General features: G+C 38.7%; 1 protein-coding gene across 1 annotated transcript; it reads left to right on the top strand.

Annotated features, from left to right (window-relative positions):
* The first annotated feature begins 7211 nt into the window (after nt 1-7211).
* Nucleotides 7212-20994, top strand: LOC311508651 (chloride anion exchanger-like). The gene is made up of 20 exons (XM_084573536.1): nt 7212-7724; nt 8552-8691; nt 9807-9917; nt 9990-10153; nt 11760-11924; nt 12013-12165; nt 12430-12512; nt 13060-13207; nt 13308-13421; nt 15292-15369; nt 15464-15559; nt 15691-15797; nt 16279-16348; nt 17449-17541; nt 17774-17869; nt 19135-19365; nt 19449-19503; nt 20268-20413; nt 20496-20555; nt 20686-20994. Exons 1-20 carry the CDS (start codon nt 7594-7596, stop codon nt 20707-20709), a joined length of 2265 nt encoding a protein of 754 aa, XP_084429662.1. The 5' UTR covers nt 7212-7593; the 3' UTR covers nt 20710-20994.
* Nucleotides 20995-22098: the final 1104 nt, after the last annotated feature.

Here is a 22098-nt window from a genome sequence, read left to right as displayed (position 1 = left end):
TTATCATTGATTTATTTATTTTTTCCATGGGCCACGTGAACCTTTAAACTTTGCACCCCTTGGAGACATTCGTTCACGGGAGGAAAGCTCTGACTGGGGCAAGGTATCAGCATTGTTTTACTATTGGTGGAACAATGTTTACTCTGACCTCAAACACGATTGCTACAGCCACTGTACAGGAACACCTCATGGTCGGTAACATTAGTCACATGCAGGGGTTTTTCTCCCACACATACCGGCTGGCCCTAAGAAAAGACACTTTAAATGTACACCACAGCAGTCCGTGGTAATTCGCAACACACATAAGCAGTTTCAAGTGAGTCTGCAAATGTATAAAGGGAGACGGGCAAATATTAGAGCAACAAGGGATACCTGGAGACCGATCACAACTTGAGAGACCAGTCCACATCAGTAAGTGCCGCTATTACTGCACAGAATTTACACTTACTCCCCATCCTGGGGTGAGTTACACTGATTTACAGTTTCTCAGAATGGGAAGTTGTGAAAATCGGCTGTTGGTCTTATCAGTCTGTTGTCACGGATCTTTGATTGAACTGGTTATCTGCTATCTTTGCATGCCAAATCTCCAATATGACCACTGTAAATACTGTAAATATTTCTTTTCTTCTTCTTTTTTTTTTGCCGGCACTATCTCAACCAGTGGTTGTTGCTATTTATTGGTCGTAATGAGTTTAAAGTCTGTGTCATAAAAACACTTTTTTTTTTTTAACGTGTCAAGCTGCGGCTGCTGATAGTACTCAGTGTACGCACACATTTTGTTGGAAAGGTACCAAAAGGAGAATTTCCTTTCATGGATTTCTTGATAGCAGTAATTAATCAAATCTGGCTTTTAGATGGTGTTGTGTTGTTAATGCTTGTCATACCTAGAGTAGATATGGTTATCCTTTGCAGTAGTCTTTAATGTATATCCTTATAAATTTTATCTACTGGATTGTAGTATCAGAAAACACACAGTGTGGCTATATAGTACAAAAGATATCATTTACAATTTTCACAAAAGGCACTTTGACATGCGTGGATGTAAATTAATGGTGGTTTAATTCCATTCAGCTGCTTCAGTATTCAGGATCCGGGTATTTCTAACATGAGCTTAGTTTATAGTCGTGCAACACTTCTGCGCTGTAGGTACGAAGTAGCTACGCCACGTTGTAGCCTACGCCATAGTGTGACGTGCACCTCCCCAGAAATCTGTTGCAACGCAGTGTTGTGATTGGTTCAAAATGCGTTACCTTGTTTATGTGCCTCTGCGGCCGGCAGTGTTGCCAGATATACGATAATTATCGTACTTTTAAAATGGTTTAAGGGCCTGTACGATAGAAAAGGGCAAATATACAACAGTTTGCCATTTAAGTAACAATGAATAAAGCAGTTGTTTCATTTTAGTGAAAATAACTAATGGTCCACATTAATTAACTTCAACTCCAATACGAGCCACTCAGTTTCACTTGGCATTCTGTGAAGTACAGGTTGAAACTCAGCACAGCTGACGTGTTGCTGCTAGTGTTTTAGTGCCTTAGACTGGTTGCGGGAACATAAACCAATCTTTAGTGTCACACTGACATGGCTTACAGGAACACATCACTAGTACAGACCTATTAATATTAATTCGATAACAGACTTGCTTATGAGTGACCAGCAGAGGTTTTATATATGGCATCATCATATTTATGGTAGGAGGTAATACCCTGCTTAGTCACGGTGACCGGAGGTGAATAGTGTGGAGACAGGACACAACAACTGTGCGCTTAAATGACAGCTTAGAACAGCAGAGGAGAAAATATATTTAATGTTCCAGAAATTGTGTGATTGGCCGATTCAGACTGAATGGTTAAGCTTGATGAAAGAGAGAGTCGTCACAGAAAGAGAAGTGTAAGTTCCTGACCAAACTACCACTGAGCTGATTTAGTAATACATGTGAAAAAAAATAAATAAAAATGTTTTAGTGCTCATTAACACTTTGTGGTTTTCAAAGTTTTGTGTCTCCATACTCTGTTTTTTAAACTTCAGTTCCCAAATGCCTCAGTTTCACTTCTATACAGTAGGCAGTGTTTCTCAACTTCACCTCAGGTGTCTCCTTCCAATGGATAACGTATATCTTATGGAAAAATTTGAGTCACGACTATCGGAGCAGAGACAATGTTGCAACATCAGGTTAGATTACTCTAACCTACTTTTCTCTGCACATCCCCCCTATCTATTTCGCCACATCCTGTTCACACCAGTGCAGGACACCCTGTGTTCCAAAGTCACAAGCTGTTCTTGTGCTGGTTTTTAAAGAAAAAAAATAAACAAAAGCAGGCCAGGTATTAATTATGTTCTGATGTTGCAACGAAAGAGTTGGATGCCAAGACATCTACACAGTGACATTGTTGTCTGTTTTTGTATTCGTTCATCAGAACAGTATATTATCTTCCATTTGATAAGCCAGAACAGATAAGGCACACAGGTGAAATCACATACTGTATATAGTAAGCAGTACATGTCAAAATGCTTATTATGTTCTAGCAATACTAAAAAGCTGTTTTCACACATGCTCTGAAGCCACTTTTCTGGACATTACATAGGAGCTGCACACGAGAATGCAAATCTCCTTAAACAGACGTTACCTCGCCAGCTCCCTGGTATAAAATCTGTGTATTGTCCTATTCAGTGTATGTGCGGATAAAGCAAGTAATTCACGACGAGCGAGTCTGTGTGCTGACCTCCTCCCTCCTGCATGCTCCATCACTTAGCTAAACCAAACGAATGCTTTCCAGTAGTGAGAAAGTTTCTGACCCCCCTGTTTTGTGTGTATGTGTAACTATTTTTCATAAATACATGCATTAAAGGAAAAACTTGATGATTCCTCAATGTCATGGCATTGGTGACACCAGTTTATCAGTCTGCTGATACATCACTTTGGCTCAGACTAGGCCTGTCAGTAGATAAAATATTGAATCGCGATTAATCGCATGATTTCTGCGATTAATGCAAATGAATCCCTCTTTTTTTGGTAAATATCGGTTTTAAATGTACCTTGAAGGAAGGGATATTTTTAACTTTGTTTACTTGTATTGACATCTTAGCTCCTTCCATAATTCAGTTCACACTGACAGAAAATGCAAATAACTTTGATCTTGCAGAAAAAAGTCTCAAATCTGGTGGACTTTGCTGGCTGAATTTACAGTTCAAAAGACCTTGTTTCTTAATCCATTTCTCCTAATGCCTTTCCAGTAAATTGTAGCTACACACTCTCCCTCTAAACTGCCGGAGTCTCTGCATGCACATAGGTCACGCATTGCGCCACCTGCCACCACAAGTAACTTCTCAACCTATGGGAAACACTGCAGTTAAACTTGGACTCAAAAAATCAAAATATTTCTTTTTTTTGTCTCATGCACCAGTGCAGTTTTTATTCATATTATTGAGAAAGTGCCAGTGGTGATCCTTGATTCTGGACAGAACCAGGCAAGGAAGTTATAATCAACTCCTCCCGGCTACATGGCTGTTGAGGCAAGATTTATATACAGCGTGTAACATCAAGTATTAATACAGAATGTAGTGTGTTTATAGGAGGTTTGAGTCACCCACTGTGGCACCCTGATTTTGTAGGTTAATGGCTTGATTTGGTTCTCCTCACCATGTGGACGTGGCCGGCGTGATCTTTGAATCCTTTATAGAGTTTATCTTAATAGGTCTATGACCTAAATATAACCTCACGGAGCTGATAGCATATACACTATATTGCCAAAAGTATACGCTCATCTTTAACACTCATATGAACTTAAGTGACATCCGATTCTTAATCGATAGGGTTTAATATGACGTTGGCCTACCCTTTGCAGCTATAACAGCTTCAACTCTTCAGGTTTAGGAGTGTGTTTATGGGAAGTTTTGACCATTCTTCCAGAAGCACATTTGGATGTTCGATGAGAAGGCCTGGCTCACAGTCTTCGCTGTAATTCATCCCAAAGGTCAAGTTCTTCCACACCAAACTCACTCATCCATGTCTTTATGGACCTTGCTTTGTGCACTGGTGCTCAGTCATGTTGGAACAGGAAGGGGCCATCCCCAAACTGTTCCCGCAAAGTTGGGAACATGGAATTGTCCAAAATCTCTTGGTATGCTGAAGCATTCAGAGTTTTTTTCACTAGAACTTAGGGGCCAAGCCCAGCTCCTGAAAAACAACCCCACACCATAATCACCCCTCCACCAAGCTTCACACTTGGCACAATGCAGTCAGACAAGTACCATTCTCCTGGCAACCGCCAAACCCAGATTCATCCATCAGATTGCCAGATGGAGAAGCGTGATTTGTCATTCCAGAGAACACATTTCCACTGCTCTAGAGTCCAGTGGCTGCATGCCGTATGCCACTGCATCTGACGCTTTGCATTGCACTTGGTGATGTATGGCTTGGATGAAGCTGCTTGGCCATGGAAACCTATTCCATGAAGCTCTCTACACACTGTTCTTGAACTAATCTGAAGGCCACATGAAGTTTGGAGGTCTGTAGAGATTGACTCTGGAGAAAGTTAGCAACCTCCATGGCAATATAGTGTATGATTCTTGTCCTGTTTGCGACTGTTGGTTAATGATGTGCTAACCGTTGGATTTTTAAAGCAATTGGCCAGGTATGCTAATGATTCAGTATACAAATATGCTATGTGTTGCACTCCCTGCAGTTTTGGCCTTTATGGATTTGGCTTTAGAACAAAGAAGTGTCTCTCTCTTGTATATGCGGGTACGCCCAGAGCTCAACAGGTCCGCCTGCCTCATTACGATTGCTAAGCTATGACTGGACAACGGTTCCAAAACGTTTTATATAGCATTTAAAATACAATAAAACACAACAACAATAACAATAATGAAAGTACATTAACAATAAGCAATTAAAAAAGATGGTTTTATTTAATGAACCAAATACAAATTGAGCGATTTGGAGTGTGTTGATTTGATAAAGGTATGACAAGCTTGCGAAACAGGGGTAATGAATGACTTCTTGGAGCTGAGAAGGTAATAATTCCCACTGCTGCCAGTTTAGTTGGGTGAGTACGGGCCCAGGCGATATTGGAATAACTAATAAAAGGATAAAACATTGAATAATAAAGATTTAGCAAAACTTTTGTATTATATTACATAAGATAATGAATTTTTCATCTATAACAAAGTTTTCATCTATAATTACACCAAGAAAATGAATTGATTTGACATTAGCTATTGGGACATTATCAATCAACACAGTTATATTTACAGGATTGTTTTTAAGACTTTGACCAAATAAATTTTTTTTTTTTTTTTTTTTGAGATAAAAATTTGTATCTTATTTTTTGATAACTGATTTGCTAGATATGCCAAGTCATTGATAAAATTTTAAGGAACAACAATGTCCCCAAGACAGATCCCTGGGGTACGCCGCATTTTGTCACAAGAGGAGGAGAATTTACTCCTTTGAAAGCAACAAACTATAATTTTAATCAAATAACTAGAGAACCACAATAAAGACTGTTTATCCAGTTCAAATCTTTGTCTCTTATTTTTGTAACAGAATATGATGTTTTGCAGTGTTAAATGCTTTTGACTGCAGCAGACTGACTCTTGTCCTTTGCTTAGTATAGCCCATTAGTAAGATGTGTAATGGCCATGTACGTAGAACAAGATTTCCTGAAACCATATTGAAGTTTGGTATAATATTTCATTCTCTTCAAGATAGCTCAGCAGTCTGTTGTAAGTTAGCTCTTCGAAGATCTTAGAAATGGTAGGTAAAAGAAAAATGGGCCTGTAGTTGGTAAGGATGGTTGGATCCTCAGCTTTATAAAAGGGATAATTTTGGCTGTTTGAAATTTATGTGGCACAGTTCCTTTAATGAATGACAAGTTGAATATATGAGTCAGTGGATTGGTGATGGCATCAGGAATCACTTTAAGTAGCTCTTACTTTGACATTGTCAAACCCAGGAATTCTTCAGGGATCCTTCTATGACACAAACATATTATTCATTACTCCAGTATTTATTGCATTGTCACTAATTGCAACATGGCGTGACAGAACAAAGGGTGGCCACCTGACCACAGCCTGACTGCACAATGATATCACTCCAGTTTATTAATTTATTAATTTGTATGTGATGGAAATCTGAGCTCTGTGTGTAAAACTGGAGGTTTCACATATTCACACACATCATTCACACTCACACACAAACACACATTTCCCATGAACCTGGCCTGAACTGTGCTTGATCCTCTGCAAACAGAGCAGGCATAACCTCCACTTAATTCTGAGCAGACACTTCGATAAGGTCGTTCGCACACTTTCCTGTAATGTTTACATTCCAGCTGAAGGCACTGAAACCAGTGAGCAACACCCCCACCACCACCACTACACACACACATACACGAACACACACTTTCTACTCCCTACAAGTTTCCGCTCTTTCTTATCAGTTAGGTTTGTGCAGGTTTAAATTTCAAGAAAGACTTTTTCTCCTTGACTTCGCCTTGTGTCATCTTTGTGGAAGCAAAAACAAACAAACATTAAAGGTCAGTTGTGTTTTATGATGATTCATAATTATTATCTTAATTTGTAATGCGTTAAACTTTCATGCCAGGAATCTGATTATCAGAGGACCAAATTGTCCTATCACACTCTAGATATATAAGTTATTGAAATACAAATCTTGCTTTCAGCAGTTTCAGTTTTGCTTCCTGCCGCTTACGAACTATTTCTGTTGCTGGAGAGCCCGGCCTTTGCAGTACAACCTTTAGAGCTATTTCCCCTCCTGGAAAGCTACTTGATTTCCACTTCATAACAATGACCTGTCCTGTTCTGTCCTGTCTGTCCTGTCCACATCCTCCCTCCACTGAAAGTTGCAGGTTACGGATATCAGTGAGAACAATGGTCAAGGATAAGGCGAGCATCCAGCAGCTCGGCAAAACTGGGACTTCATTTTAATTGCTGTTAATAATTACAGTTGAGATAAGCAGCAGAGGTAGCATTTATTGATGGCAACACTTTCTGAGGACCCACTTGATCTCCAAGTGCTGGAGCAGAAAGAAGAGAGTGTGGAAGCTCTGAATTTGAGACCGATTAGGAGACTATCAGGTATGTGGAATAATCTGCAGTGCATCAAATGAGAGCAGGGAATTTTTATTTTTTAATTATTATTATTATTATTATTATTATTATGTCTAAAATCTTCATGTAAGAAGAAGGAGCTCCAGAGATGTGGATGTGTTCGGTCTTCAGTAAAAGGATGTTAATAATTTCGGAAGTGATTAGATCTTGAAAAAAAAAAAGTTAATCCGAGACGTTTCAGTGCTACAATTCATGGCAAAAGTATAAAAGATAAAAGTGTCTCTGGTGTTAATGTGTTTCTAGAGCTCAAACAGAGCTGTCCCATGACAATCAGGTCCTGACCTGGCTCACATGCCATGCCAGTATTTTTTGTGTCTGGACCTTTGTTGTTTGCTCTTAATGTTCTTTGATAAGTGATGTTCAAAGGTAAGACATGGCCCTCTTCCCAACCTAATGTGATTAATAGATCTCAGAGACACATAGAGAGGAAGCAGCGGTCTTCCAGGCAGCAGAGGCGAGATGATGCGACCAGGAGCTAAGCAGTATGTGGTGGCCAGGCCGCTGTATTCAGAGGAGTCCTTCGCTGAGGAGAATGAGAAGATCTACAGACAGCGCAAAACAATGCTGGACCACGTCACACAGTACTTCACGTAAGGAACAGCGCTTTGGGTCGTGGTCTTGGTTTCGGTGTCATTTCTGACTTCTAATAAGTGAAAAGCTGCTGTACTTTTGGAGTTTAAATTTGTGACGACCTTACGGGAAAGTCTGGGTAAAATGCACTAAATGCTCATTGTCATCAACAAAAGTTAGTATACAAACAAAACCTGCAGGATGTAATGTCATACTATAGCCTGAGCCTTGTGTATCTTTTTGTTTTTACAATTTAAAGTATAAAAACTAAAATGCTTGGTCAGTACAAAAACTCCAGTAAACTGTAGTTAGTAAGTTCTGAGCATAGGTGTTGGTAACTGTGCTGTATTTTCCTACTCTTCATTCTGGCCTTGGAGCTTTTCCACTTGAACTAATCACAGTCTTGCAGAAATATACTCATAAATGTGTTAACATATTGAAGTTAAAATCTATTTAATACAAATTTGACTCTCTTTTTTTCTCTCTGAATAGTAGAATACCCTAAGCTACTATATGGCCACTATTATGTATGGTCTTAGTGGAATTCTGGGTAAATAGTTTAAATGATTAAATTTAACAGTATTTGCTTACATATAAAATGCCATGTGTGCGGGATTGTTATGTTGTATGCATATTATATGTCTTTATTAATTCCACAGGTATACTGTGCTTGTGCACAAAGACAGAAACCGCCTATCTCTACTGTCTATCCATTTCTACAACTAGCACTTTGTGGTTATAACTGGCTGTTAAATATTTTTATAAGATCACCATATTTCATCAAATTCTCCTACTTGGTTTTCCTGTTTAATACTGACATGATGTTCTGGTTTACATATCACTGTAGTTGCGATGCCAAACGAGCCAAGAGCGCGGCTCTCTCCTTTCTGCCCATCATCGGCTGGTTGAAAACCTACCAGCTCAAAGAGTGGCTACTCAGTGACATTGTGTCGGGTGTGAGCACTGGACTGGTGGCGGTCCTGCAAGGTAAACAACGGCAAGTTTTTTTATATCATAGGTTAAATTTCTGGCATAATAAATGAAAAAAAAATAAATCTCCTTTTCATTGTTGTTTGTCTGATATTGTGTCTCTAAACAGGCAGATTTTGACAAAACTCAGTTGGATGTGTTATGTATTATATTTTTAACTAAGGATCTGGTAGAGCATAGGTTCAATTCTCACTCAGCAGGGAACCAGGACTTTAGATTGTGGGTACCTCCAGGAGGATTGCACGTTTCAGTGCGTGCAAGTGGTCACACTCACCAGATACCAGATTAAAATGTTATTAGGACAGCTTATTCTACTGCAGGATCTAAGAGCGAGAAGTAAGCCCACACAGCTTCAGGTATGCAGTACTGGTATCGGTAGAAAAAAAAAAAAACAAGTCTGGAAGTGAACATTCCAACGAGATGAGATTAATCTTTCTGCTGATACCCTTCAGGGTTTCCCTCTTTATTCAGGGTGTTTATGCGCTGTTCACATCATCACCTCACACATACACAGAAAGTGATTCCACCAAATGTTCATCCGCACATATTTAAGTGTCACACATCTACGCAATCTCCACGATTTCGATGTAGAATTATTTTGTTGTATGTCATGTCTATTCCATTTATTTGTTACCAGATGTTTTTGTCTTGCGTCTCTAATTAAAAAAAAAGAAAGAAAGAAACAGCTTGCGCAGCTTCTGTCTAATCTGATAGTATACGATAACATACATACATCCCCTCGTTTATTATCTGGCTGTTTAGCATTGTTTAGATAGGAGTTCATAAACCCTGAACTACTACCTTTTTTCTTTTCTATTTTAGGATTATCACTATTTGGATTATTTAGTATTTTTTAAATAATTATAATAATAATTTAAGAAAAAGAATTTATCGAAGCAGTGACAATGTTTAATGTCAAAGTAGGGGTATAAAATTCCATAAATGTAATCTTTTTACTTAATCCATTATACCTTTTACCAGGCAAGGTGTTTTATTCTTTATTCTTTTGTTTTTTATTGCATGTAGAGTAACTGAGATTGATGTTGAAGTATCTAACCATAACTCATGTTGAAAGTAGAAAATGTGTCAGTGTGTGTGTTTTGGTGTTGCAGGTCTGGCCTACTGTTTGCTGGCCTCTCTGCCACCCTGGTATGGACTCTTCTCTGCCTTCTTCCCTGTTATCATCTACTTTTTTCTCGGCACATCCAGACACATCTCAGTGGGTAAGGCCAGTTTCCTTTTCCCATAGCCTCCCTCAGAATGCCATAATACAAGTATTTTGCCCTCCTCTGCAGGTCCATTTCCTGTCTTGTGTCTGATGATTGGCTCGGTGGTCACCACGCTGGTCCCAGAGGAAGGGCCATCGACCTTCAACATCACTGGGTTTGAAGGCCTGACGAAAGACGAGCAGAGAGTGCTGGTGGCCTCCACTGTGACCTTCCTCGCCGGTATCATCCAGGTTAAACCACTCATCTCGTAAAATAAATCTTAATCAAGACTGTCTTGTCGACAAGCATCCCAGAAGCAGAACGAAACAGAGCACAATATCTGGAAACAGTAATGGCCTGGCTTTAAAATCTTGTAAAGATTGAGCCAGACTCAGAATATAAGTCTGGTAACAAGTAGGGGTTGTGACCCCATTTTAACATCACAAATTTCTGGCGACCCCAGAGACAGTTTTTTTCTAGAATTAGTTTTTGATCATCTGTGTTGCAAATACAGAGTAGCCAGATTACTGCACAGTGACATTTTATTTTCCCTGATAACATGTACAGTTAGGCGAGCTTGTCTTTACAACTGTGTCTCCGTTATCCGGTAATTACCGGACTTTGGCCGGTAAAATCTGCCGATGTGACGTATTTCTAACCCCACCGGTCAAAATGTAATTATTCCCTCAAAGCAAATTTTTAATTTTATTAAAATAGGCAATTTTATTGGTCATTTTGGCAAATAAATTTCAAGTGAGGACGAGACGGCTCATGCTACAGCCCCAAGTTAATTAGGATTCCATCAAGTGCGCAAGGCGACGCCACCGCTGCAATAGGGCCATTTTGGGTCAAGTGACTCAAGTGACTCGCACAACCCGGCTCATATTGACTCGGAGTGATCTGAATCCCTCGAAAGATCCGTGTTTTACACTACTACTGCAGAACCGAATCAAAACAGCGCTGCAGCAAAAATTCAGCTGCTGCACACTTCACAAAATGCGTAAAAAGTTAAAAAACGGCACTTTCAATAAAGCGATTATAAATTGACATGCTTTAATATCATTCTTATATAGCCTGCATATCATTTAGCATTTTAAGCTCAATAAATTCAGATAATATTTTACCAGAATTTCAAACATTTGTCCGGTAAATTGAAAACCTGCCGGTCACGTTGTCCGTGCCATTTTTTTTCTAGCGGAAACCCTGCACTAAATCCAGCTTCACAAAAAAAAATATTTTTATCAGTAATTTTTTTTGTCAATTACTAGACATTTCAGGCGACCCCCATTTGAATTCCACACGACCCCACGTGGGGTCGCGACCCCAAGGTTGAAAAACACTGTTGTAGAGGGTGATTTTTTGTATGTTTGTTTTTTTGCTGAGTGAGAGCCGCGTATTAAAAGTGTTGACGGTTTTCACGGTTGACAGTGGCACCTGTAAAATTTCCTTGCAAAAAAGCCTCCGTAGCTTCTTTTGTGTGAGGCCCTACAATATATTCAGGTCAAAAATATAGATTTCATTGTTTTAAAGCATTACTTTCTACTATGTTTTTATGTGTGACGTCGTCGACTAGTCGACGTCGACTTTCACCACATATTAGTCGACTTTAAAAGATCCATCATTCAACCCCTAACAAGGCAGTGGGGTTTCATTGTAGGACATGGTTCAACCAGTACAGTAATCATGCAATTGTATACTCCTACAGCCAAAAACGCTAAAAGAAACTAAATTGTGACAACCCATGTATAAATTACTGTGTTATGGAACAGGATGCTGCATTTGAGTATTTTCTTACCGTATTGCCCCTATTATTGATTATACTTCAGTGATCATGACTGCTCTTGATGTCTTTTCCAGTTGGCCATGGGTTTGCTACAGGTGGGCTTCATTGTCATGTACCTGTCTGACACTCTGGTGTCTGGCTTCACCACAGCAGCTGCCATCCACATCCTGGTATCCCAGCTCAAGTTTGTTTTAGGGCTACAAGTCCCAGGCATCAGTGGACCACTTTCCATCATATATGTAAGTACAGAACACTTTAAAGCTTTCTCTCTTCATACAACAGCCATGGTGGAAGTATTTATCTTATGGACCACTCACTATTTTTTAGACCCTGGAGATCATCTTCAACAAGATCACCTCCACCAATGGGTGTGACGTGGTGATCTCCCTGGTGATCATGGTGGTGGTGTTCATCGTGAAGGAGCTGAATGACAGATTCAAATCCAAGCTGCCCGTACCCATCCCAATAGAGGTTATCATGGTGAGCCATGTTGTACAACACGATCCTTATAAGCGCTTTCATAGCCTGTAGTGTTGAAGTTTTGTTTATATTACAAAAACAGCACATGACGCTGATAACGCTAATTTGGATTGGGACTTTTTATGACTGGGTGTGTGCAACGATCAATAAACTTAAGAGATCATTTTATTCGCAGAATGAACCTCTATCAATCATTTTGCAACAAATCCAGTGAGTTAGTCTTCACTCTTTTCAACTGTCTTTTATGTGCCATGTCTCCCTCAGACTATTATAGTATGTGGGGTTTCGTATGCATTCGACTTCAAGACGAGATACGGCATTGACATTGTTGGACATATTCCAAAAGGGTAAGCGATGGAAAACTAAACTTAAAGGCCAAATAATCACTGGATACTTCTTTTTATATCTGCTGTGAAAGGGTCAGTACATCCTAGTTTAATTGATAATTTGCTCCTAAAATCATGTAATTGTTACAACATAAAAGCCTGTGGTACTTAGTCTGTTGATGAAGATACATTGATTGAATTTAATGTTCAAAGTATTAATTAAGGATAAAAGATTCTTGAGCATTCTAAGATTTAATGGGGTTTTAAAGACATGTTGACAGTCCAAATAGGTCCTACAGACATTTCTAACACCACTGTACTTTGACAGTTGTGGAAAGGATGTCTTGAATTCATTCTCTAATGAATTGTTAATGTTTACCCTACTTTAAAGATTAACAGTATGTAACAAGTTAGAAATTATTCCGTTTTAAACTGAACAGGGGAGACACTATTTTTATTTGTGACAAAATGCATAATAATACCAACATCTCCAACATGCTGTATAAATATTCCTGGAAAGCATCAATGAAGTACTATACATAAGTGTGACTGACTTGTACCATTTCAGCTATGAGCCTCCGATGGCTCCAGACATGGACGTCCTCCAAGTGACAGCAGTGGAAGCACTTCCCATGGCCATAGTCGGGTTTGCTGTTGCCTTCTCCGTGGCAAAGGTTTATTCTGTAAAACACGACTACACCATCGACGGAAACCAGGTATGTAGCAGTATTTTGACATTTGCATCATTAACAGCTTAATCGGGACTTGTGTGTTATTTCTATACTAAGCAGTGTTTTCTCTCTGACCTGGTCGTAGGAGCTGATAGCCTTCGGAGTGAGCAACATCTTCGGGGCTTCCTTTAGGTCTTTTGTGGTGAGCACGGCTCTTTCCAGGAGCGCAGTGCAGGAAAGCACAGGGGGTAAAACTCAGGTAAACTAATATACTGCTTAATTTTTCCCATCTGGCTAACTGCTGTATGAAAGTATAAATATTTCCCAAGGAGCACGTGAAGAACAGATCATGGATTCTCTTGTTAATGAGTAGCTCTTGGATTCAAAGACTATAAGTCAGTGACTAGTTACTAAATAACTAGTGATAATGATATATAAATAAATCATTATTTAATGATAACATAACTCATATTTGTCATTTATGATTTCACTCTGAATCAACTACTGAGTGGCACAAACTAGTAATGACTCAGTATCTACTAGTAACTTAATGATTATTTATTCTTGTTGTTATTAAGATTGCAATTAATTAGTAACATTGTGGCTGCTCCTATGCCTGATTTAATTTGTAGTTAACCAAGGGAGACATTTATATTTTTATCCTCACCTAAAATTAGCTCACATATTATTCAAAGGTTTTAGTGAAAATAGGACCAGGCTGACTTGGACATTTGGGTTTTTTTCCTCATGAAATGTAAATTGACAAGAGAATACCACTCATTACCACTATAGGAGGCAATATGCATCCAATTCAACCTTTGACCATTTTATTTAGCCTGTTTTTCATCAAATTATTCCATTGTGCACGTTATAGAATCCATAAAAATATTTATATTTTTCCATATGGCTGTATGTAATTACCCAAGGAACGAGTTACCAAGGCATTTGCTATTTTCTGGATGAAAGCCTTATTGTACTTTTTAATTTGGTATCAGCACAAAGGGTAGTGGGGGAAGTACTCAGCATGATGTGTTGCTTTACAATTAATAGTTGAAGAATAGGTTTGCAAGTTTTCTGATATTTGATACACATTTACACGGTTTAAAGCACTTGTTTTTTATTTTACCAAATACTTAATTACAGAATCTGAACTTTTCAAATGAAAGAAATGTCTAATCTAATACATATATAACGTGTCTGGAAAAAATATCAGTTATCCTATTTATGGTATCAGTGCACTGACAAATGCACAGATCTTTATATTAGGGAAACAAAACAGCCCCTTTACAAACACATGGCTCAGTACAAGAGAGTCAATTCTTCAGGTCAGGACTCAGCAATCCACCTACACCTGAAGGGGCAAGGGACACTCTTTTAAGGACAAAAAACGTCCACGTTCTAGTTTTGTAGACATCTAGAGTCGAAAGATGAGTAAAAAAGCAATTCATGTAAAATCTCTGAATCTGGGAGGTGGACTTAGACACAGCTTATCAGAAGCTAATAAACACAGTCTAAATATCTGTCCCAAAAGAGTTTCACCTTCATAAACACCTTGAACCTACGTTTTTGTACATGGCAGGTGAAAAATGAGTGCAGAAGGTGTAATCAAAATATAACAACATGTAATCATTACCAATTCTGAACTTTAATAGGCCTGTAGAGCTACTGATAGGGAGATACAGAACATACTAGACGTAAACTAAGTTTATACATCCCTAACTATGTATCTATGTAACTATGACAGTTAAAGCTCACCTGGCCAAACCTATTTCCGAGACTGTGTTTTCCTCCCGAGATCCTGATACAAACACAAAGTTATGTCTTAAAATGATGCCACTTCAGTCACACACAATGCCAGTGTTTTCTCCATTTTGGCTTCTGTGCTTGATCTACGTGTTGTCTGGTTAATTGACACAGTTCAGCTCACCATGAAGTGACAAACCATCTTGAAAAGCGGTGCTGTTATCTATTGTATTGTCTGCTATTGTATGAAAGTTATGGAAGCTCTATTCAGAAAAATATGGTACTAATACATACATAATAACAGAACTGATGATCAGGAATTGCATAATGATGTTATTTATTGTTGTCAGATGTCTATAGTTCCGTACCTCTTCTGTCTTTCCCAGGTTGCCGGTTTACTTTCAGCTATTATAGTGATGATTGTCACTTTGGCTATTGGATTCCTACTGGACCCACTACCAAAGGTATGTAAACCTCAGAACTCACACAGTCTCTACTGAAACTGAAATGTATGATTTAAGACTTTGGAATCTGACCTTTGCCCCTTTGTTTTAACAGGCTGTACTGGGTGCTGTGGTTATCGTCAACCTGAAGGGCATGCTAATGCAGGTCAGAGAAGTTCCATACCTGTGGAAGAAGGACAAACCAGATTGTGTAAGATCTTGCACACTTGGAGTAGCTGTGAACAGTAATCTCTGCGCGTGAAAATGTATTTTGTCCGTTTTGGTGTTGTTTTTCAGTAAAAAAAAAAATAATAAAAAAAATCTCTGTTCTCTCATGTCCAGATGGTATGGGTGGTTACATGCATTGCAGCCATCTTGCTGGGACTGGATCTTGGATTGGCTGTAGGCCTTGGTGTGGAGCTGCTCAGTGTCATCCTCAGGGTGCAGTTGTCAGTATCTTGCCAGATGTATCCAAATGTTACACAAAATAAATGATACCAGTACTTCTTAATGTCTTAACTTGTGATTTTTGAGGCGTGGCAATGTCTGTTGGTTTGTTTATCATTTTCAAAAAAAAAAAGTTGAATGGAATTTTACCTAGTGACTGCAGTAATCTGTTGAATTTTGTTCTCTGACCCATGGAGATCATTATCCAGGATATTATCACTTAAATCCTTGATAATTATACTGCAATGACCTTTTGCTATCCTTTGCTATATTTCTAGCAATTTAGCAAAAGTTGCCATGGAGACACACTAATCTAAGACATTTGGCATGGTAAACATTGGACCAATTTCAAGATATCTCCATGAAGATTCTCAGTTATATTTGAAACAAAGCAAAAGCAACTAGTTTTTAATCTCCAGGTATGTTAACATGGTTGGTTTTAAAGCCTTGTTGTTGAAGTTATTACGTATTCTTTTGTTTCAGCCCTCGCTGTAGCGTGCTGGCCAACATCGCAAGAACTGATATCTACAAAGACAGAAAGGACTATATTGGTGTAAGTTGGCTTGCTTTGTGTTTTGGTTAAACTTAACCTTGAAAAAAGTCCTCTTTCTGGCAGAGAGATGGGATGAAAAGATCGCATACACTGTATGACTGTTAAATATAGGACTGCATAACACAGCCGGTTAGCTTAGATTAGCATTTACAAATGCTAACCTGGTATTATCCAATTTACGGTGGATATTACCACTTGAACACCAAGTATTTTGATGACTGTTAAATATAAGACTGCATAACACAGCCGGTTAGCTTAGCATTTACAAATGCTAACCTGGCATTGACCAATTTACGGTGGGTATTACCACTTGAACACCAAGTATTTTGAGTACCCCCCCCACACACACACACACACCCACCCCATCATAACCACAAGCATGTGAGTTCTGTGAAGGCTGCCCACTAAATAACCCCCTGTAAAATGTTGACTTGCCTTTTTTTGGATTGGTTCCCCTGGCCGTTTCAACCAATACTAATTTCGGGTAGAACTGGCACAGTTTGCATCTTAAAACCTGATATCAGAAATTTAGATTTGAACTGGCTGAAGAAGGAAACACTGAAAATTTTGTTTGCCCACAGCATGGGGGAGTGTAACTAACTGTAACTGCATTTCCTCATGTGCATGTAATTGTCTGTAAAATGTTGACATGACACTTTTACACTTCTGTTGTTGTAGGACTTCAACCAAAGAGTTATAATGTGAAACAACTACTTAGTGAGCTTTAGAAGTGCATTTATGAGGCTTTTGTTGCACCGTATAAAGCCAGGCTAGGTGTTTCCCCAGTTTTCAAGCTAAGCTATGCTAAGTTTGCTTGCCAGAAATAGCATATTTCTCCTATAACACTACATATTTCTTGAAACAAACTTTCCAGATTTGTTCAACCATTGCCTTAAGGCATATATTTTATTTAAATGTATTATTTATTAAGAGACCAGGTTTCATTTGCGTCAATTGCGACAATATCAGGTTTCATCATTCCAATAGTTTAGACTGTGGAAGAGGAGGGATGAGAGAAAACGTAGTCCCTTCTTCATTTGAAGACTAATTTAACCATAATCTTGTAATAAGTTCAGTCTTGTGGTTATGACTTTTTACAGATATATGAGCCAGAGGGAGTGAAGATCTTCAGGATCCCTTCACCAATCTTCTTTGCCAACATTGACTTCTTCAGAACCAAGCTGCTGGAAGCTGTAAGTCTCATGTTGTGGCAGAGTGTAATAGAGTGTAACAGTAATATAATAAAAAGGTGACTCAAATCCCAAACAATTTTAACAATTCATTTTCACAGACTCTTATATAGCGGAAAATTACAAAAAGGTGGCTGTAAAACAAGAACAATGATGCTGTAAAAGGATAACAAACGTCTCTGACCTCATTCTGTTGCATATACATGTGATTTGCATGACACTCATGTCCTCTCAGGTTGGGTTTAATCCATTGAGAGTGTTGAGGAAGAGGAATAAGGCACTGAGGATGATACGGAAACTTCTGAAGAAGGGTGACCTGCAATGGACATCAGTAAGTAATGAACTCAAAATCTCAGTGCCGTGGCCTTTGCTTAAGAGACGATACAAAGTTCACCCCCGCTTATCTTAAGTGAAAGTAATTGTGCGAATATATGACCTGGCCTGTGATCTGTCGAGCAGGTGTGAGTTCTTTACAACATGTCTCTGACTTGTTTATATGCAGGATTTACAATGCATATTTTGGAGTATAAAACATGCGCCAGTACCTTATAAAAGTGAAATATATTAGTCAGCTGATGTACTTCCCACCAGTCATAAAGTAGGTTTCCACTAGAATGTGGTTCAAATTTTAACTGGATATCCATAAATCTATATTCAAATTTGGGTCATTGAGTGACCCTTGCACCATTGCAAAAGAAGAGGGTAGAACACAATGCAAAAAACAAAAAAAACAACAACACAGATTAATTGTGTGATTTAATAGTGTTTCATGAAGGCAAACCAGAGCATCCACTACTGCGCTTAACCTAGCTGTTCCATCTATTAACCTGAAGCTATTTCTGGTTGAATTGGTACAGTTTGCATATTATACCTCCAAATCATGAATCTAGATTTGAACTGATCAAAGAAAGAAACACTGAAACAATCTTGTTTGCCCATAGTATGGAGCAGTTTAACTAACTGTAGCAGGTCTCCTGATTTGCACGAGCTTCTCAGGCCTTGTTAAGACCTTGAACATTACTTCTTGGCAATCTAGTCGTAATTGGCCAGCATAAATATTAAATAATTTAATTTCTTACTTCTTGTTTAGGTTTATTTATTACTTGGTTAGTTAACTTCCTCAAGGACAGTCTTTTTTAAAGGCTCTCGTTACTGATGAGACTTTTTCCTTTTCGGGCAACAGTTTGTTTTTCTGAATGAACAACATAAAACTCCACTTACAGAAAAGTACCCCTGCTTAGTAGAGGGTCTTTAATGTGACTCTTAAAGCAGGTCACTTGCTTTTTGATTGGAAAGGGAGGGATGTTAATGCTGTACGTGTCCTTAGTTTGTTTTCTATACACAGTCAAAATCTAAAGGCATGAACAAAAGTTTGTTCTAATGTGTCTAACAAACTCCCTCCAAGGCAGATTAAGCCGATTGTGCAATGTGGAAGAGGAAAACTCAAATATGCTTTGACTTTAAGTCAGCTTTGCTAAACTGGTCTGAATTGCTTGCTCACCTAACTTGGGTTCACCTCCAGATCTGCTGGGAAGAGCTGTAGCCATCTGTCAAGTAAAATCAGTAAGTGAGAAAAACAATATTTTGCCTTTGCAGACAGGGTTCCTTAATACCTTATGCGAATCAACCAACAAGGAATCAGAGGATGAAAACGACGTGGAGGAGCTGGACAAGCCGACTGACTTCAAAGACCTCCCCGTCCGGATCGACTGGAGCGCAGCGCTTCCCGCCAACATCGTCGTTCCAAGAGTGGAGCTCCACAGCCTGATCCTGGACTTTGCAGCTGTCTCCTTCCTGGACATCTCTGCTCTGAAGGGACTCAAAACAGTACGTTACTAATCCATAGCAGTAAAAGCAGCAGTCAGTTCAAGGTATTTTTTTTTTAATGAATCATTTCCAATCTTTTGCAGTTGCTTAAAGAGCTGATCCGGGTTGAAGTTGACATTTACATTGTGGCCTGTGATTGTAAGTATGAAACAACTAAAAGGATTAACGATTTGTAGTATCTGTAAGTCAAAAGTTTTACATGTTTAATTAATAATGCAGATTTTCACGACTATTATTTGTGAAATAAGATAAAATAACTCTGCACACTATTGAATAGTCCTACAACCAATCAGAGCCATTTTGTTGTGAACAAATCAACTCCATGCTCAGATGACATATATGACAGTCGCAACCCTTTTTAAGTCCACCCAAACTAATTGATTGGCCGAAGCATAATTAGTTCCCAAACTGTTACTCCAGACCTTGTGGTCGGGGAAAGTTGATCTGGCTTTCAGGCTAGCTATTCAATAATATAATAGAACCAGCTGGAGAGCTTCTATATAGTATGAAGTGTTTTTTCTCACTGAAATTATATGGAATAAAATATATAAATAAATCTGATATCACAAAACTGATATTAGGATAACAGAATTGTACGTTGGCCCCTATGGACATATCACATACATCAGTGACGGCACAAACATTAGGAGAAACATGCTCCAAATGACCATTTAAATGCAGAAGCTTTGTGTTTGGGGTGCCGCTTCAAAGCAATAGTGATTTTTTTTTTATTAATGTGCGGAATATATGACACAGAAACAAATGAAAAATGCCTATAACTTTCTAAACCACAAGCTGACATCATGGCAAGTTGTCCTGTTTACGATAAGACAAAGAATAGTATCAGACTTGTCACATGTAGGAAGCTAGAGTCATGAAACGTTTTTGGTTTTCATCTGCAGCTTACATCCTGGAGAAGCTGCACGGCTGCGATTTCTTCGATAACGAAGTTAAGCCATCAATGTTCTTCCTGACTGTGCACGACGCCATGCTGCACATCCTGGAGAGCCATCCAGACGCCACCAAAACTAAATTCCACGATGAAAAGGTAAGCGCGAATCGTATTACGCATGCTATTGTTAGTGCCGTCAATATGCCCAGACGGTTAAACTCTTTGTGTTGATGTGCAGATATTAACGACGGTCACGGTTCACTACCCCAGCGGCAACGCGAGGAGTCGAGATAGAAGCGTAGGTATCTTTTCTTGGTTTCAAAGCGACAGTAACCTGCTGTTCTTGTCAACACATTTACTTCATTTATGTTCTTTACTCCATGCTGTGTTGAAACAAACCGAAACATGAGTTTCGTCTTCATAAACAGGCTCCAGATCAAACCAAATTCTAACCTCAGAGGGAGAAGACAGCGATCTCTGGGAGAAGACGCCAAAAAGACCAAGGACAGAAAAACGTGTAAATATTTTGCAGATGATGCTGGATAGTGACCTGCGTGATAAATTATGATGTACTGCTTTAATTTAAGTTTACAGACACAGTGTTAACTGTAATGTAACCGTGATGTAAGGAACACTTGTTTTTTTTATACTGTACATAGTGAGTTTGTGGACAATTACATTGTATTATATTTGACATATTTTATAGTTAAATACACATTTTGCTCCAGCGCCCTGAAATAAATGTTCTGTGTGAAAGAATTAATGGATTTTGCAGTGGCAGAAATATTTAATTAAAATATTTTATCACTCTTGATAAAGGTGTGTCCATTTTTTTTTTTTTTTATTCATGTCTCTGTGTCTCATGAATGTATGTATCTGACAAAATGGCAGTTATAATAGAAAATAACATTATAAGCAAGTGCTATCACTTTCAGCCAGAATACATACAAGTTTTATTTGATTAATTGTTCATTTATATGTCACTATATCTACTTCATTGTTGTCTAGATCCATATCACCATCATCCTAACTTCAGTTCCATAAACAAACACTTTTTAATCCTTTTTAAATTAATCCCACTTGCACCATCCTGTTATTGAAAACACCTAAAGCATAAACCTGTATGTTTGAACCTGAACCCTATTTATAGGGACAAAAATGTTTGGAATTAGTCCAGTTTTGAGTGAGAATACTATAACGGACAATTGAAAAATGCCTGCAGTGTAATCACATGATGCCACAGTCCCCTGAACATGCCTGTAGTTGCCCATGACAGGCGTATTGTTAGTCCGGATACCAGGTTGACCAAATAAACGTAGCATATAACATCACCGGATATAATCATTGAAGTAGTAATAGCTGCTTCTAAAGCTGGCCTGCTAGGTGCAGACAAGCAGGTGTGTTTGTCCAGTCACTAACACAACTTCGCCATGTCCCAGTCCCCCGAAAAGAAGTCAATAAAAGCTTCTCAAAGTCTGATGCATTCTTTTGTTGCCACAATTTGGAGATGTCTAGATGACTATGCTTTCTCTCCTGTAAACTTGTCCCTATAGCTCTCCCTAACCCTTATGTTCACACGTAGGACTATTAGTAAAGACTCATGAACTCACAGGAGTTCTAAAGAGTGGTGTTAAAGATTAGTCTTGGGGCTCATTCGCCCTCTTGGAAGCGCCCGACCCGGCCTGAAGCTTGGTTACCACTTCTGCAATAGATCTATGCATGGCCTACGCAAGTGGCCTACACCAATGTAAGCATTTATACCTAATGTATACCTGATATAACTGATGTGTTGGGGCTGTTCTATAATTACTCAGATAAAATGCTTTTTTGAGAGTAGTCTT

This window comes from Chelon labrosus (genome assembly GCF_963514085.1).
Source record: "Chelon labrosus genome assembly, chromosome: 23".
Classification (NCBI taxonomy): domain Eukaryota; kingdom Metazoa; phylum Chordata; class Actinopteri; order Mugiliformes; family Mugilidae; genus Chelon; species Chelon labrosus.
This window is presented reverse-complemented; position numbering and strand designations above follow the sequence as displayed.